The following is a 17,682-nucleotide window of genomic DNA, read 5'->3' as shown; positions in this document are numbered from 1 at the left end:
GCATTATTCAGATCCTTCCTCAACTTTCTGCAATTTGTGTTCTAGTGTATGCAATCCAAGTTTATGCTAATTGTTACTTTTCACAGTAAGATAATTTTATGCAAATTATATTTATATTGTTTATATATACGTCATGTATATAAATAGCATATATAAATACACACACACACATATATATATTAAAGACACCCTTGTAATATTTTTCCAAAAGAGAAAGTGAGGGTTAAAGAGCAAATACAAGGCCAAGAAACTAAGTTGCCTAGAGCAGTCAGAAAAATGAAGCTTTAAGTGTCTGCATATAAACAGAACCTGTATCAGGTCAAGTCATTACGGTGCCTAACAAGCCTCCACAGCAAGAAGGGAAAATTCATTTACTTCAACTAGTAAGAAACAGATGTTGCTGCATCCTAAGCTAACTGTGAGCATTGAGTTCCTGTAAGAAACTGTCCTGAAGAGAGTTAAAATAAGCCACTCTGGTCATCTTTCAAGGACAAAGTAGATACAAACACTATCTGTGCAGTAGTAGTCTTTCACACGTTATCTACTCTGTTTATTCTGGTTATGGACAAAATGTCAAGATCTGCATCTTTTACTATGCTCTTCTTAGTTTTGCTTTCATATTATGACAACTACCTTTACCTGACATACTAGTTTTCCCCTCAAGAAGGAAAAAAAAAAAAATTTTATTCCAAATTCACTTAGTAGTGCTTCCCAAGCATTTTGTCAGAGGATAGATTTATCTTTTGGATTCACAAAGCCAGCCAGCCACTTGTTATTCGCTACTGACAATACAGGACACTTCAGAAGAGCCAAACAGTACACAGTCTCTCTGCTCACAAAATAGGATTATATGTAATTGCTGAGCAATAAACAATACAAGAATAATGTCTGGGTTTAGATTTTTTTTTCTAGAAACAGGTTTCTGCAGTACATGTCATCCTTTTTAGCTTTACTATGAAGACTAGTGCACAATTAATCTCTCTATGTTGTTTCAAAATGTGCTTCATAAAGACATAATGAACCAAAACATCCTGTGTTTATATTGAATAAAACTCAGTATTAGAAATTAATCTCCGTTACAAGAGTCCAAATTCAAAGGTACAGGAAAACAGTAGCAAGTCTGTTGAACTGTCCTCTGCAACAGCTTTAAAGAAAACACAGTTCAGGCCTATTTTTCATTTTTATACTCTCCCAAATGACAATCATTCACATTGACAAATGTAATCTGCTAAGCAATTCTGCAAGATGTGATTTTAGAGGAAGATTTTTGCTAAAAGCAATGCAAGCACACCTCACCCCTATTGAAGTATGCCCCTACAGTAACTCTGCATTTCCTTTTGAAGTTGAGCTACTGTATACTCTCTTACAGCTGTAAATGGACAATCACATCAAGCAGAAGTACTAGTTCTGGGGTTCTGAAAGACATAAGGGGCCAAAACAACCTGTTCACTTGACCAAGAACAAGTAATGTTTCCTTCTGTAGCTTTTACAAGTGGAGTACAGAATGCATAGGCAATACATGCCTTTTTATGCATTTGAATATACTTAATACTATGCTTACATATATCACACTTTTGTGAAAACTGGAACTCATGTGGTAAAAATGTGTTACTGTTGCTTAGCAGGTGAAAACAATATAAAAGCATGTTAGCTATTCTAATAGATTAAAGAGAAGCCACAACTGAACAGCTGTAAACCTCCTCAGTCAAAACCCACTATCTACATTGAAATATTTCAATAATAAAAAAGGCAATCAAATGCAAAGCTAGTTTAAAAAAACAAAATTAAACAAAAAACCCCTCAGGTTTTCTACTTGGTAAGCTCATTGGTATCACAACTAAAATCCAAAATGCAAATCAGGCCATTTTGTTGATGGTAGCCAATAACCAAGTATGTGTAAGCTCCCCAAGACTCTGACTCTTCCCTAAAGCATGCCACTTTTTGGCATAAGTTGAAGAAAAATGCTTCCATACCCTTTTATTTTGTTAATTGTTTTATTAACACATTTATTTACGTGTCATCCTTCCTATGGATTACTCTAGCTTGGGGTTAAATCCTAAGAAGCATACATACCGGAGGCAACGAACTTCAGTTAGAGCAAAATTCAGCAGTTTAACCATTGGTGTGAAGCCTGTGCCTGCTGCCAATAAAAAGAGATCTTCTGAAGTTTGAACCTGTGACTTCTTGAAGCTGCCTTCAGGATTGCTGACAGAAATATAGTCTCCTTTATGGAAAAAAACAGCAACAACAAAAAAAACAAAAAACAGACACAAAAACCAGAACAGAATGGTAAATGTTAATGAGACGAAAACAAGCTAATTAGTGTTCTGATTTTTGAAAGGCCTTTTCATATTGCCTTCATGTTTGTAGTATTAGGGTTCCTTTCAGAAAGGTACTATACATTTCACACAAGGATCGGTCTTGTTAAAAGAACAGATGTTCAATTAAAATGTCTTGTCTTGATGGATTTTACACTATATGAGTACACAAACATGTGCAAAGTTAGTGTTAAAAATCTACCTCCATATCTGAAACAGAAAAGGAAGTGCATCTTAAGCCCAATAAGATAGACCTAGCTTTCTTTATTCAAAAGTACAAAAAGTTGTTCTGAGAGTATAGTTGATCACTTTGATTGTATATAATGTGTGATACAGTTGACATATCTGTATAGTTAAACATGAACACATTTGGAAGATCAGTCAGGAGAGCTTTACATAATGGACAACTCCTAGTTACAGTGAGGATAAGCCTGTACATTTAAGGCATGGAGAATAAGGTTTAAAAAAAAAAAAGTTGTAAGTACGTCCCTATGTATAAGTAGGTAAACAATAAGAACATCACAATACCCATACAGTGAATCTGAAAAGATAAAGCAATCGCTGCAAAACCAAACACAAAACCCCCCAACATATACTTACCAATGTGTAGGTGGTCAAGTGCCTGTGTGAACAGTCCACAGGAATAAATTTTAATCATTAAATATATATGTATACCATCATGGCGAGATGGTTCTTTGAAATCCAGTGACAAAAAAGGCAATACAGGTGTGTATGGTTTTACTACCTCTGTCCCTAGACAGAAGACAAAAAGGTGGCTGAAATAATATGAAAAGTACTCTACATCCAGCAAATTTACTGTAAGCAAATACCAAAATAAACAAACAGTAAACAAATAATCTGCATATCCCATAAAAATAACACCATTGCATGCTTTTACGCAAGTATGTTACTTTCCACTGCACCAGTTCTTTTTACAGTACCCTTCCACTTCCAATTAAAATCTTCAGGCCATTGTACAGTATGTTATTTCTACACTACTTAGCAATTCAAAACACTGGAAGAAAACATCTAGAGTCATCCCCAAAGAATATGAAAATCTAAACATTTGCATTTAGTTTCAAGTACCACAGCTTAATTTTTTTCTAAACTGAAATAGCAGATTTTTAGTACTGCATGATTGTATTTTCTTCCACTATAATTTCAAAAAGCTATTGTATAATGGTAGAAAGAAAGACTGCAAGAGTTGGACACCAGCAGAGAATAAGGCAGGGAGAAGGAGAAGGACAAAACAGTTCGCAATTAAAGAATATTTAAAAACTCTTCTGAGAAATGTCTCTACCATGCATAGTGCAATGCAAGTACAGTGACCAGTACAACCATTAATATGCAATTTTTAAAAAGTACCCTTAAAAAAAAAAATTTCTTTGACCTCCCATTTTATTTTAAGTTTGCCTTTTACAAAATTTTGAAAAATAACACTTGAACAATGCTTTTCAAAAAGCATTCCTCTCACAACCTCATGTTATCATAAATACCGTGCAACTGGAGTGTGAAGTAGTGTTACTATGACTGCTATAAATCCCTCAGAAGAAGGAGGAAAGGAAAAAAAAAAAAAAGGAGGGCAAAATTGCAACATTACCCTCCACATGCCAAAAAAGCTGCAAACTAAAAGGAACTGACTAATCATACATAACATATATACAATGAGCTTCACCCCCTTCAAAGATGAACAGCACTACTTCCGTAGACAGAATGTTTTAAAGGAAGAGTTGAAAGAAGAGCTGATAAGGTCAACAGTAAATGCCAGCCTCCTTGATAGTTAGCCTTCCAGCAACATTAGTCCAGTCAGTTCATTATTAAGCACTGATTGTGACCCTGGAAGCAGAGACCTTCTAATTACAATGAGGGAATTAGTGGCTATGGACTTGGCATTCTCCCAAGACTATGAAAAGGGATTTATGTTAATATATCTATGGCTACATTCTCAATTTTTCTTACCTGCAATGATTTGTTTGAGGTAAACATGGTGTCCAATGGGAACACGGAGGTGTGTGCTCTTAGGCAACATTAAGCAGAAGAGCTTGGTGTCATGGGTAACTTCCGTCTTAGAAACCAACTTGCATTTTCTGTAGAACAGTCCTAAAAACACGGGTTTACTTGTTACTTAAGTCTCAATTTGTCTTTCTATTCTTATACATCTTTTAATAAGAGATAGAGAAAGGCATGTATTTCACTATATACAGTTATAAAAAGACTAGAAACAGATGCTTCTTGTATCATCACTTGTAATTATTGTAATTATTTTTCTAATTTTGGACTAAGGACTCATTTATAGCCTTATATTAGGCTTATAACAGACTGAATCTGTAAGTTATCAGTGTTGACTGGGAAGAAGTAGAAAAACACCAAATACTAGCAGAAAGCAGAACCCCCTGTACTACGTTGCACCTGCACTAAATTTACCATATGACTACAGCATGAATACATATGCGCAGACTAAAACCAGCTTGGTTAGTGCAAATGAAACATAAGCTAGGCACAGCACCACAGTCTTCAGTAACAGACTATCTAAACCCACGCAGCATGCCAGATATTTATCGGGCTGACCATCCTGCATTGTTGCAGTTTCACTGCTATGAGCAAAAATGAGAATTTCTGATACAGCTTTGCACAATTTTTCAGGTACACAATACCAATACTTAAATGCTCACACATGACAAAATGAAACCAACATCTGTGCCTACATAGGCAATGCACACTTCAACATTATGAATAAATATTTTAGATGTGAATTGGTGCTTTGGGCTAACTAGAAATTATAAACTCCACTTATAGGTTCAGATGCTTACTTTAATCAACTATATGGTCATATGTACAGCACAAATTTTTGTTGATACAGCTGTTTTGGAGGTGAGGACATGGGTTTCAAATACAGTGCTTTTCCACTTCTGCATCAACTAAATGCTGTGCAAAAGGTAACTGAAAAAAAAGAAAGCATAAAAAAAAAAATAATAATCACTATGCAAGGTCTGTACTTCCACAAAAATCTTTCAAGACACTGAGAAAGAAATCAGGGAAAGAACACGGCTTAATCAGAATACCTATAAATCCCTGTGTACATTCCTATTAACAATGGCGATAAAAGACAGTGGGGGAAAAGGGAAGGAACACCCCAGAATATTTAGCTTTGTTCAGGGACAAAAGGGAAATAAACTATAACAGTTTCAGCAATACCTTATGGAAGCTTAAAGTAATGTGTTTTCCCTATACCTGCAATAGGCTCAGAGCAGGATAAGACATTTACTCTGCCTCTGCTACAGCAGGGGCAATAACTGATCACTTATACTGGAAATGATCTCTGTGGCAAAGCACTCGGTGTAAGGCTGGCCAGACCTGCACCCATTTTAACTAAGCAGCCATCCTGATCTAAGTCATCTGCATCGTTACATCACTTCATGGTCTAAGAGAAGATTTGAAAACACAACAAAATAGGGGGCTATGCCCTGCTGATTACAACCACGGACTGCAGAACATAAACAGGGGTGAAGCAGCAAGGGAGTACTTCAAAGAACAAAGGGCAGGGATGCAAAAACAACCACTTAGTAGCTTTCACTCTGGAAAGAAACATGCTTACAAAGGTTAATTTAGCCACAAATGCCGAATACAGGAAGGTATTCCTCAACTCTCAACTATAATATTCTATTAACTGACAGGCCTGTTGCCATTGTCACCACAGGTTAGTATTTGACTACTTGGGAACAAATGTCCCACCTTTCCTAAAATACTGCTGGGAATAACAATTGCTGCATAAGGCAAGCGACAGCATATTGCAGAAATCCAGATACAAAACTGGAGGTGTAAACTGAAGATGACCAGAAATCATTTTTCCTCTTCTACCTTTAGAAGAGCATTTTTCAGCTAAGCCTGTGTTTCAGCACTGCAGTATTTTAGCTCTAACCTGAAATATCAGTGTGATGATAGTACCACACTGCCTAAACAGGTCTGTAACTCAAGGGAAGTTTCATGGGCTATAAGATATTGGAAGCTCAGCCACGCAAAGAATTTAAAAAAAAAATTAAAAAAAAAAAAAAAATCAAGCAAGCAACAAAATCCCATGAGCAGCACTATCTAAACATCATACTTCCAAAACAAGGAAAAAAAAAAAAAGGCAGAGAGAAGAAGCCTCTTCCCTACAATAATCCCACCACATCATTTACCATTTTCAATGTAAAATTTGTAACGAGTCCCAGTGAATATTTTCACGTACAGCCTCTCAACATTTGACAGGTTCATATATGAGAATACTTGAGCATGACACCCTTCTAACGACACTTTCTGCATTGAAGCAATTTCAGTGAAGCGACATTTCTTCTCACCTCTTTTTCTCATGTTATTGAAAAACCCTCAAGTCACTAGCATAAATAGCTGAGCTACTCAGGAAACAGGATGGGATGCAAAGGACACAAGCTGCAACTCAGGAAATTCCAACTAGGCATCACCATGAGGATGGTCTGGTCAAACACTGGGGCAGGCTGCCCAGAGAGAGTCTCTGTCCTTGGAGATAATTCAAACCTTGGCTGGACAGCTTTGAGCAGGAGGTTAGACCAGGTGACTTCCACAGGTCCCTTTCAACTAGGTTAGTCTACGATTCTAATACTTCTTTAGGTCTTAATAGTTAGTAGAAGCACCTTGATCTTTTGTGTTTTGCCACTGCACCAGCAGATGCTTCCTTACTTCCTGACTTTAATCACATGCTGATTCTCTCTTGAACAGGGATGGACTACCAGAAAATCTGTAATAAGCGTACATCACTTGTACCTGGCCTAAATCCTGAAGTCAGCCAAAATTCTCTCTCGAGTCAACAACTCTTCTTAAGCGAGTCTTGCCTGACAGAGTGCTGATGCAAGTTTCCAGTGAAGTCTTCATTAAATGCAAGACAAAATGTAAAGGCAATTCTAGGCATTGCTGCAGCTCAAGTGACCACTGCCATTGCTTCCTTTCTCTCACCTCCAACAGCACCATTAAAGGGGAAGCCCAAGCCAGTAAGGCTGGCTGAACTTTACTCTTAACTAGAGGTACAGTTTGAGAACAGACACCAATTGCTGGACTTAAAAAAACCCAAACAAACAAACACCAAACAAAAAAAACCCAAAAAACAAACCCAAAAAACTGGGTCTCAGTAAGCTAGCCTGTCCATTCTCCTTCACCAGTGTTCTCTAGGAGTCATTTAAGGACCGCTTTGAGTATTTCAGTAGTTTCATCTAATGAATTATCATCTTTCAAGTAACTTACCTCTACTGCAGTTTCCCTATTGCAGCATTATTACCCCAAACATTCTGCTGTCCCCAGATATTCTGGATTAAAAACCCAGACAAAGAGTTCAAGACAGCTGGAGACTTATTACAGAATGCTCTGCAACAGTGCAGTCAATTGCTGCCTGAACGAACAGCTATCACTATTAACATTCCCTTCTTCAATAAGTACAGGATCACACTTTGTCAATTCAACCACAACAGAAACAAAAAAAATTTAAACAGAGAAAAGCTTTCAAACAAACAATATTTATCCACAAAATGCCTGAAAGTTAAGGGTTTAAACAAGATGTTCCAGCTCAGCCATGCTTCTTTCTAATTGGCTTTATTTCCAAGGGTATTAATAAACTCTGCTAGAAGGGTCAAGTATCTAAATACATGTAGTTATGCCTGGAACTATACATTCAGGTTACTAAATCTCAGCTGCACATGCAATTTGTGCATGGACTAAATTAGCATCAAATTCATTACATACCACTGTTGCCACAGTAGGTGGCCATGGCATTTTTCTGCATACACTTGTTTTCTTCAATTATTCAAATACCTACTGGTGAGTTATCCACTATAAATGCCTGCAGAGACATGATGTAAAGCCTCTGACATGGAATAAATCTTTCTTCATTAACATTTTCTCATGTCTTTCTTCTAACATCCTACAAACTGCTTATTTTGAATGAGCAAACATTTCAGATGTACCAAAAGAATGCCTACAGCCCTGAAAAATGAAAGGCAGTAATTCCATTTCATACCAATCTTGAAATAAAGCAAAACATCAGCAGCTCTCCAGCTATAGAAAAGAAATTTATAAAAAGTTTGTTGTAATTTTTCTACCATTCTTTTGAAAAATAATGCATACTAAGATTGCAAAGTACAGTGTACAAATAAATACGCTAAGATTGCTATCAATTCTGCAGACTTAATAATCACTTGAAAGAATATGGGAGGTTGGTAATATATCCCACAATACCCATCAGCTAATACTCTTCCACGTATTTGGGAGTGGAGAGAGAAGTTAAAAAACTGATTCATCAACTGATTCACTGTTTCCTGACAATTTTCTGACCTTTCCAACCTGACAAATTCCAACCTTTTCCACATGTAACGAACTAACCTTTACCTCCCCCTTTTTCTTTTTAATTTGCCATACAGAACTTTTGTCCCGATTCACTCAATCTGGTTTTTGAAAACAGAGACCTTTCTAGGTCTAAGCAAACTCCTAGTTTAGGTTGTCCTCTTTGCTATATTAAGTAAAATTAGTTCATTGTCAGTGGTCACAGTAAAATCTGGAGCCACAAGCAAAAACAATTGGCAATGCAGAAAAGCCTTTCAACAAGAGAACACCAGCCTCTAGTAGCAAGCTGAAGGAGAACAGTTGCTTTCAGCAATGCCTGAAGCCAAGTTAACTGTCAGATGCCAAAGACATATGATTTGCTACTATACATAAGCAAAAAGGCACTGCTGTCTCCATTTTGGAGCATGATGCAAGTGCCCAGCACCAATTCCTAATTTTCAAATTAGAGGAAGCCATTACAGAGGAGGTTAGGTTTGATGAAACTTTCTGCAGACATTGAGTGTCAGTGTCACAGCTCCTGATCTCTTCTCAGAGAAGCTACTTGTGCAGCCCCCCCGCTACCAAAACCTTGCCACGTAAACCCTATACAATCACAGGCTAGAGATGTCCCTCTCTAAACTGAACTTCCTCCTCTGCTGGAATTAAGAACTACAGCACCTTGATTCATATGCATACGAAATGAGTTTTACTAACAAAACTGCTGCACAGATAATGATACCTTCTGTAGAGTATCATCGTTTTGCCTACTGTGTTCTTCCTCATTATGAAAGGCATTTTAATTTAAGAATTTTTCCTTGAATGATGTTTCTTGCTTTTCTTCAATGATTAAGTCCAAGACTTCAGTGACAGTTGTTATTTCTTCTTCGTTGTTAGCCACAATCGTCATAATGCTATGGCAGCAACCTAAGCCTGTTTGCTTGGGATACAGAGTTTCGAAGTACAAAAGCTGCATCCCTCCACTGCCCCTCCATCTCTTGCAGGGGAGTTCCAGCCCACCCCCAGCAAGCATGTACCACCCAACAGTGTCCGTCAGACAGCTGAAAGTTAAATCCTTATTTTGTTCAGGTTACTTGATTATGGAGCCCCAAGTACTGTTAGTGCCAACATAATGGAGGTTAGACCACACAGCTGAAGGAAGGCAGCTGCCTATCACTCCTGGCAGCAGCCCAGTCTTGGGAGTTAAGACAACCACGAACCCTTAATGCTGACCATCAATTTATCAGTACCCTCATACGCTTCAGTTAATTACTAGATTCCACAAAATTAGCTCTTATTATCCAAAGAGGTCAGCCATGCTCTTCCCAGATGGTCTCCCTCCTTTCCCAAAATAAAGTTTCCACTGAATCAACTTCTAAACTTTCCCTGGTTATGCAGCAAATAGCACGCTGTCACAGCATAAGCCTGGCTTATATACCTTGGAGTGCTGCGCCAGCATTCTGCTCCCTTCTGTTACTTCCAACAAAAAAGTCTGTGATCTTCCACTTAATGTGGACTAAAACCACTGCACGAAACTACAAAATTACATCCCATTTCAGTCCTCAGAGGCAACATCACCTTGATTCTTTACTGAACCCTCTAAGCATCTGCCAATAGTTGCACACTCTTTAGGAGAGCAGAAGTTGGTAATTAGGTTATTTTCCAAAACAGGGGTCTGACTAGAAGTTCAGAATCACTTTCAGAAGGAAGAAGTAGAGTTTATTCTCCATGGGAAAAAATACACCCCCCCTTCCCTCAACTCATCCCTACTAACATGTCATTTTTTTACTTGCATATGGCTACTGCTTTTATATACACGGTCATTCTAAAACATTTTCTGAACTGGCATGCTAAGTACTTAATTTTTCCCTTAAATTTCATTTTTACTGTGTAGAAACAAATTTCAGGACAAAGATATTTGGTATTATCACATACAGCCCCAACATCGGTTTGCTTATGCTATTGGCTAAAGGTGCTAAGAAACCAGAAAATATGTAAAAAATTGTGATTAATTCAAATAATTCAAAGTCTCACTTTCTGTTGACCACAACTACGGTTGTACAGCTACCCACAAGTCAAAAATAAAAGCCTTAGATACACAGAAATAGTTCTTTATGTATGTGCAATGTTTTCTTATCTCATTCAGAGCAAGAAGTCTTTTGAAGGGGACACCATGAGCAGATTTGTACTCAACAATGAAGTTGTATTTCAGTGGTCAGCAGTGAAGGTGTTGATTCTTTTTAATTTGGCAGAATTCAGTTTTTCCACAAAAAACAACTAGCACACTAATACAGAAAAATCAAAGTAAAAAGATCTGGTTTTACCAACTAAGATGAACAAAGCTGAAATTCAAGTTGTTTGGTTTTTTTTTTAAATAATTCCACAGCAAAACCTAAATTTTTAAACATTTTTCCAGTTGGTGTCTTTTTAAACAATCTTTGATAAACTGCAGGTCTATGTAACAGTATTACAGTGCTTGCTTGTCACCTCCAAGACTTGGCTGCAATTCCACCTTGATACAGAAGCATGATATGCAGTGCTGATCACAACCTATCCACTCATGAGTGGGCTTCCTTATCTTATTTCCCAGAAAAGGCACCTACAAGAAAATCATGTCTTAATCCCTATGAGAAAAACTGCACTCTATCACTGCGCTGTATGTTGGGGTTTTTTTAAATGAGAAAGTTCTACCTTACTTTTTTTAATACTGCATTTGAATTTCACAGGATGCTGGCACTACGACCATTAGTTTCTGTTTATACTTCCTAATGACCAGTTTCATAATAGCTAGCTAAGAGTAATGTCACCAACTTCCCTACACTGACAATCTAATTATATTGAATTGTGCTTTCTATGCGATACTGTTGGGTATAAATAATTATTCCTCCAGTAAACTAAGCACTTAATCCTGCTTAAGGAGCAGAAGCAGTATTGGATATTCTTCTGAATCTACTGATACATCCTAAGATACAGTGTAGTTCCATGAAATTACATTGAAATGTTTAAAAAATCCCCCTCAACTTTGAAGAAATTCCACGATTTTGTTCTTTCCTCCCAATTAACTAACAGATACACCAGCCAAAACGTTAGTCTAAACTCAGCAGGAATTTTAGAGTCCATAGGCAATTTATCTGGGAGTATGACTTTCCCAGCTTAAGGGGAAAAAAGTAGGGGCTTATGCTAATTGTTTTTTCATAGCATAAAGCTATCATAGGCTTCCAGTATCATCTCTGCATTATGTCATTGTCTCTGAAGAAGAGCTTCATCACTTTCTTGTAGAATGTAGAACTGTCTGTTGTAAAAATAAAAGACTAAATAACTTAAAAGTATAGGGGCTTGAGGGGGGGGCGTGGTGGTTACCCTCCTCAACCCCCCTTTACAAACTCATTCATGAATGCTGTCACATGAACAAGTAATAACAGCAGAAAATCAAGTAAAGTTTTCAAGTGTCAATCCTGCCTGTTTTTCAGCCCTTCTTCCTGTGCTTTGAATACAATGGAAAAGTTTTAAATTATCAATACACAAGGAAATACTACAGAAAAACTCAAAGACAAGAAAAACCCAAGGAATTAAACATCAGTGCTCCCATAAGCACTTACTGTTCATGGCCTCGGAATAACCTTGCCACCAAACTGGAAGTGTGGAAACATTCTGAGTAAAATGATTACTTTCATTAGAAAGTGTCAGTAACTTACCCAAAAGAACTACAAATACACAAAAACTGAATGAAATAAATAAAAAACAGGTATAACAAGGTAACATAACTACTTTCCAATCTGTTCCAAGATTTTCAAGTACTTTCAAGAAGTGGGAATTATCAGTTACACTATCTTCAAACAAGACTCTCATATTCATCAGAAACAAAAGGTAATGCTGAGAGTAAGCAGTGGAAGATACATAAATCCAAGTGAAAAAAATAAGAATATGTAAGGCAACGCATCTGTGCTACCTTATATACAGTGCCGCATAGAAATACTAGATATAAAGCTATAAAATAGCTTTAACTAGCCAGTTTAGGTCTTGGAAGCAAAGCAGCTCTCACAAGAACTACTTCAACACTGCTACTGCTTCTGCTGCTCACACTCAAATCCCAATATACCTTATGCCAGCTGTTCCACCTGCTCTTTTCAGCCATGATAAAATTTGAGGAACTCTACTGCTCAATGAAATAGTGGTAAGTTACTTCATTTACAGCACACACATTGCTGCGGGTTTTTAATAGCAACTGATATATCGTGTAAGAACAGCTATTTACAAAGCTAGTGTGTCCTTCCTCCGCCCTGTTTATAGTCCTCGATGATCTTTCATCACAGCTACACATTGACATAGCGTAAGTGGCTAAGTATCTACAGTGAATCAGACTATGGTCAGCAGCATACACATTTATGCATTCTTACTGCAGGATTTACTTGTACTTTACTAGTATGTGACATTATGTTCTGCCTGCGTTAAAAGCACTCCTAGCGTGGGCAGAAGTAAGTAGGCAAACTACGTGCATACAGCCTAGATAATGCTACTATGCCAGCATGCAAAATAAACTAAAGTGTAAGTAGTATTAAGGAGAACCTCTATATTTGCAACACACTTCATATTAAGCGTTTCTGTAGTTTATCAAAGAACAGTCTAATCTTCTCTTCAAAGATCTATTTAATTTCATGCATAAAATGCATCAATTCATTTATGAGGTCAGAATTACTTTCCAGGCTGGAAGTCTTGATAATTTTATCAAGTTATTTTGCTTTAGGAAAAGTAGTTTTGCATATAAAACCAACTGCATACCCAATAAAGACAGTGAAATTATCTAGAGTTGTTAATTACTATTTCTGTCCTTCCACTGCACAAGGTATGAGTTTCTTCATCCATAATATTATTTTGCTCCCACAGAAGTGGAAGCAAAATTGAAAACGCTGCAGTTTAGACTAAGGGAGCACAATTGTAAGCAGAAATGGAGAGTGGCTACTTAAGACTAAACTGAGCGAAGAGAAGCCTCCAACACATAGATTTTATGGCCGAGCTAAAGCAGTGTTGGAATAAAGGAAAGACATCTAGGCCTGAACATTCTTCCTCTATAAACCTTCTGGCATGTTCAGTTTTAAATTTGGGGGTTTTGAAATTAACAAACTGCAGAATAAAAGTTTCTGGAGTAGGGATTAAAAAAGCCATAGGTATCAATATATTTGCTAGATTCATCACCTTTGTAATCAGGGAACTGAAGAAACTCAGGCTTGGCAAGCCCTTTAACTTAAATTTTCTGGAGATTCAATTTAAACTGATCTGAACTCAGTCAGTCAGTGATATATAGTAAAGTTATCCAATATATATGACACTTCTCTGCATAGCATGACAAATGCTATGTTGGAGACTAACTTCTTAGAAAAAACTGCAGAATAACAATCTAGGAAGCATCTGTTAGTAATGCTCAATTTGGAGTTTTGACAATTGCATCCAATCATCCTCACCTTCCTCATTCGCAAAGGATCTATAAAGCCACTCTATATCACTACAGAGAACCTCTTGTTCTTTCAGGTTATTTTCTCATTTTGTTCTCCATAATCACGAAAAGATAAATGAGGAGGGAGAAAATTAGCAATGGACAGTGGACAACACACTAGTCCAGGCTGTATCCCCTTAAATACAGAGGATTATATTGAAAAAATCTAATATTAAAGTGGATGACTCAACAGTTTCTGAAACTCTCATAACAAAAATTACATTCTACATAAGCTAAAGGTAGCTACAGAGATGTGCTTTTATGCAGTCAGTCTTCCTTTTTGTACCACAGTAATCTCTCACCTTTAAAGGCCTAAGTACCGTAACTGAGAGCCAGTAAGAGGTGCACAAGACAGCGATCAACATTTAATTAGCTCTTAAAAATGTACAGCTTTGCTTTCACACATAATAAGGCAGACTAACATCAAACAGTCAACTTTTGAGCATTATTAGACAGAGGGCCAAGAGGGCTTTTGAGAAACTGGACAGCTGCAATAACATCAGGAGCATGCTTACATTATATAATGTAATTGTGCAGAAATTTTTAATTTAGCTGTAAAAAAAAAAGCAGCACACTGATCAGGGTAATACACTTTGGTGCTGCATCAAGTTCATACTATTCTGTTACCACAAAACGAACTCATATATAACATCTGCTGCTGCTTGCAGACACATCAGCTTATCCAGAGCTGGCTTTCACACCTACACATGGCTTGAAGTGCCTTACTTAATCATAGCTCAAGTTACAAAGATGCAGTGTGCTGGAACAACATTACAACATTGAAAGATGTTACTACAGTATAGTAACAGTTGGAAGTGGAGGTTTTTGTTCCTTCACTACAGTTACACCTATAATGATTGACACAACGCCATGCACTATCCCCTCGGGGTCTGCCGAGGTTTTCATATGGACAGAAAGGATATTAAGCACACAGGTAGCCATGAGATGCAACAACACTCAAGCAGTCTTCACCTTCTCCTACTAGGTTCTTCCAGTCTTTCCACAAGACTGGAAGACCTCCAATTCTATCGCAGAACAAAACAAAGCAAAAAACCACCTCTAAACTGAACCCTTTCAAGAATTCCTGAGTAGCTTTCAACAAGACCAGAGAACATTCCTGCAAGAAATGAAGTATGACTACAGGAAAAGGAAATCCTGGGAGAGACCAAATATGCCTAACATGCTTCAAAAAACCTTAAAAGAGCTGCTAACATGGCCGTGAAACTGCTTACCTCTGTCCATGCATTTGATAAACGTACTATGACTCTCCAAGGGCTGTCCCAGCATTTTCCAGTGAATATTATCCTTTTTCTTTAAGATAATCTCTACTTTCCCAACTTTTTCAGCAATATTCACTAAAAGAGAAAAGGTTTGACGCTGTTACTTTTAGTTACATTTTGTACAAAAAAATATTTTATTTTTCCATTATAATGAAATTTTAGAAGGATTAGTCATTTCTCAAGACACACAGAATTAATCTGTTAAATTAAAATATCAAATTAAATGTACTTCCAGCTATCTCTTTATAATGTTTTACAATGCATTTAAAACAACAAGCACTAACTTAATATGCATAATTAGTGTATCTTATTTACTAAATACATTGTGAAAAGCTTCACAGCCCATCTGGTCAAAAAGAATGCTCATGAATTCAGAATCCTCATTTACTGGAAATTGGTAACTACCACTATTTACTTCTTCATTTCTTTTCAAGAGCATTTGAAGGAATAATTAAATCTAAGAAAATCCCAGTCTAAGCAAAGAACAGTTTACAAATACACAACAGAACTAACCTCTAATTATTTTAGCATTCTCATACTCAGAGGGAGCAGAGCACCATCAACTTATTACGTTCACAGGCCCAAATGCCACAATTTTAAAAAATTATTCAATGTTATGGTTTGACTTGATTGATTGTGTCAGAACCTTGTGGTAAGCAAAACTAAAGTATCTGATGAGTCAGAAAAATAAATTGAAGTTCCACATTCTGATATTAGAAGAGATACAGAAGTTCTGCAAGAAATGGAACTTACCAGCCAAGTCTTCTTGAACTGCATGATCCAAGTCTGAAATAAAGAGAAACAAACTCTATTTTAAGCAGAACCAAAATTACATTCTAGTCGTCATATATACATACAGTTTAAGGCTAGAAATACTGAGTCAACTAATGAGCCTAGAACCTTATGCATCTTTATCTGGCCCTGAAATTTCACTCGTGCATCGTATTAGTCCCAGTGACTTCTGCAGGCCTAATACATAACATTAATAAAGGCATCATCTTCCCCATTACTTTTAACAATGACTCATGTAAAGCTACCAATCTGCATTTATCTGAATCATTCCACTTGCCATTTTTGAATAAGGTCATTTTAATACCCATCAAAAACACACTTGAAGAAAAACTTGACATGACTTTTACATCAATTTCTTACTACACCTATTCCACATGTAAAAAATTAAGTACATACTAAACAAATGAAGATGTGAGTTGATAAACAATGGCATTCCTTTACATCACCTTACTTTAAAGTACTCATCTCTAATGGAATAGGAATAAAATATGAACTGGTATATGTAAAGCACATATGGTCTGATGAGAGGGTTTTAATAAAGTAGAACGAAAATTCAGTATTTTCAACTGCAAAATTACAGTACCTACCAAGTTCTACAAGATATGAGTTGTCATCCACGATGATCTCTCCCCTTAATCGTTTGTCTTGACAGTCAACTATCACCAGCTCTGCATTCATATCCTTTCATAGGCAAGGAAAAAACCATTTTAATAAAGCTCTCCCAGAATTCAAGCTGGATCACAACTTGATCTTGTAATTCTCCCCTTCATAAAATAACACTTACCTTCTGCTTAGTATATATGACAATGGTGATCAAACTATCTGTTTGGAACCAGTCATAACTGTAAAACAAAAAATACAGTGAAGCAAAAAAAACATACACTTTCTTTGGGCATACCAAAATATATTCAATTAGCAGTTTTCAAGTAGAGCTGCTTTCATGAGTTTACAAGCCAAATACATTATTTACTATTTGTTGAAGAGATAAGTCCAGAGCCAATAATTTTGAAAAGACTATTAAAATAAGAACAATCTAATTATGCATCTTGATAGTCAGCACATTGTAGCTAAAATTATATGGCATTGGTTTTACTTAAAAAGCACGTGCATCCTCTTTGCAGCATATAAACCTTCCTAACAAGATTATTAAAATCCGTGACTCCATACAAAAGTATTAAATAGCCAGGGTGGCTTCCAAGAGTTACAGATTCCATGCACATACCACAAAACCACAGTTCCCTTCATCTCCCCAAATCAAGATTTTACATTCCTATGTTCCCAAGCTGCCCAAACCTTGTAATAAATCCAGGGTAACCTAAGAAACAGAAAGCCTTCAAATGCTAATTGTCTGTATGGCCTTACACTTGCCAAGAAGTAACTTACCCACCCAACCCCAGAAAAGCTATTCCTTTCTCTACCCGTTTTCATGGGGGCCACACATCTGGCAATCTCATGCCTGGCTCTCCACCACAGACATCTA

The 17,682-nt window shown here is 36.8% G+C and overlaps 1 protein-coding gene across 4 annotated transcripts in view; it reads right to left on the bottom strand.

Moving 5' to 3' along the window:
• The window catches only part of CYB5R4 (cytochrome b5 reductase 4), a 41,522-nt gene that overhangs the window by 6,152 nt on the left and 17,688 nt on the right, over positions 1 to 17,682 (bottom strand). For all 4 annotated transcript variants that reach the window (XR_012775196.1, XM_075498293.1, XM_075498294.1 and 1 more), the window contains 7 exons: positions 16,987 to 17,044; positions 16,790 to 16,883; positions 16,164 to 16,196; positions 15,363 to 15,485; positions 4,278 to 4,418; positions 2,919 to 3,071; positions 2,074 to 2,224 (listed from right to left, as the gene is read on the bottom strand). Coding sequence is in view for 3 of the 4 variants with exons in the window: in XM_075498293.1 (XP_075354408.1) it covers positions 2,074 to 2,224; positions 2,919 to 3,071; positions 4,278 to 4,418; positions 15,363 to 15,485; positions 16,164 to 16,196; positions 16,790 to 16,883; positions 16,987 to 17,044 (753 nt within the window). In the remaining variant the exon portion in view is untranslated. The remainder of the gene's footprint in view (positions 1 to 2,073; positions 2,225 to 2,918; positions 3,072 to 4,277; positions 4,419 to 15,362; positions 15,486 to 16,163; positions 16,197 to 16,789; positions 16,884 to 16,986; positions 17,045 to 17,682) is intronic.

This window comes from Mycteria americana, chromosome 3 (assembly GCF_035582795.1).
Source record: "Mycteria americana isolate JAX WOST 10 ecotype Jacksonville Zoo and Gardens chromosome 3, USCA_MyAme_1.0, whole genome shotgun sequence".
Taxonomy (NCBI): domain Eukaryota; kingdom Metazoa; phylum Chordata; class Aves; order Ciconiiformes; family Ciconiidae; genus Mycteria; species Mycteria americana.
Note: the sequence above shows the minus strand (reverse complement) of the source record. Positions and strands in the feature narration are given on the sequence as shown.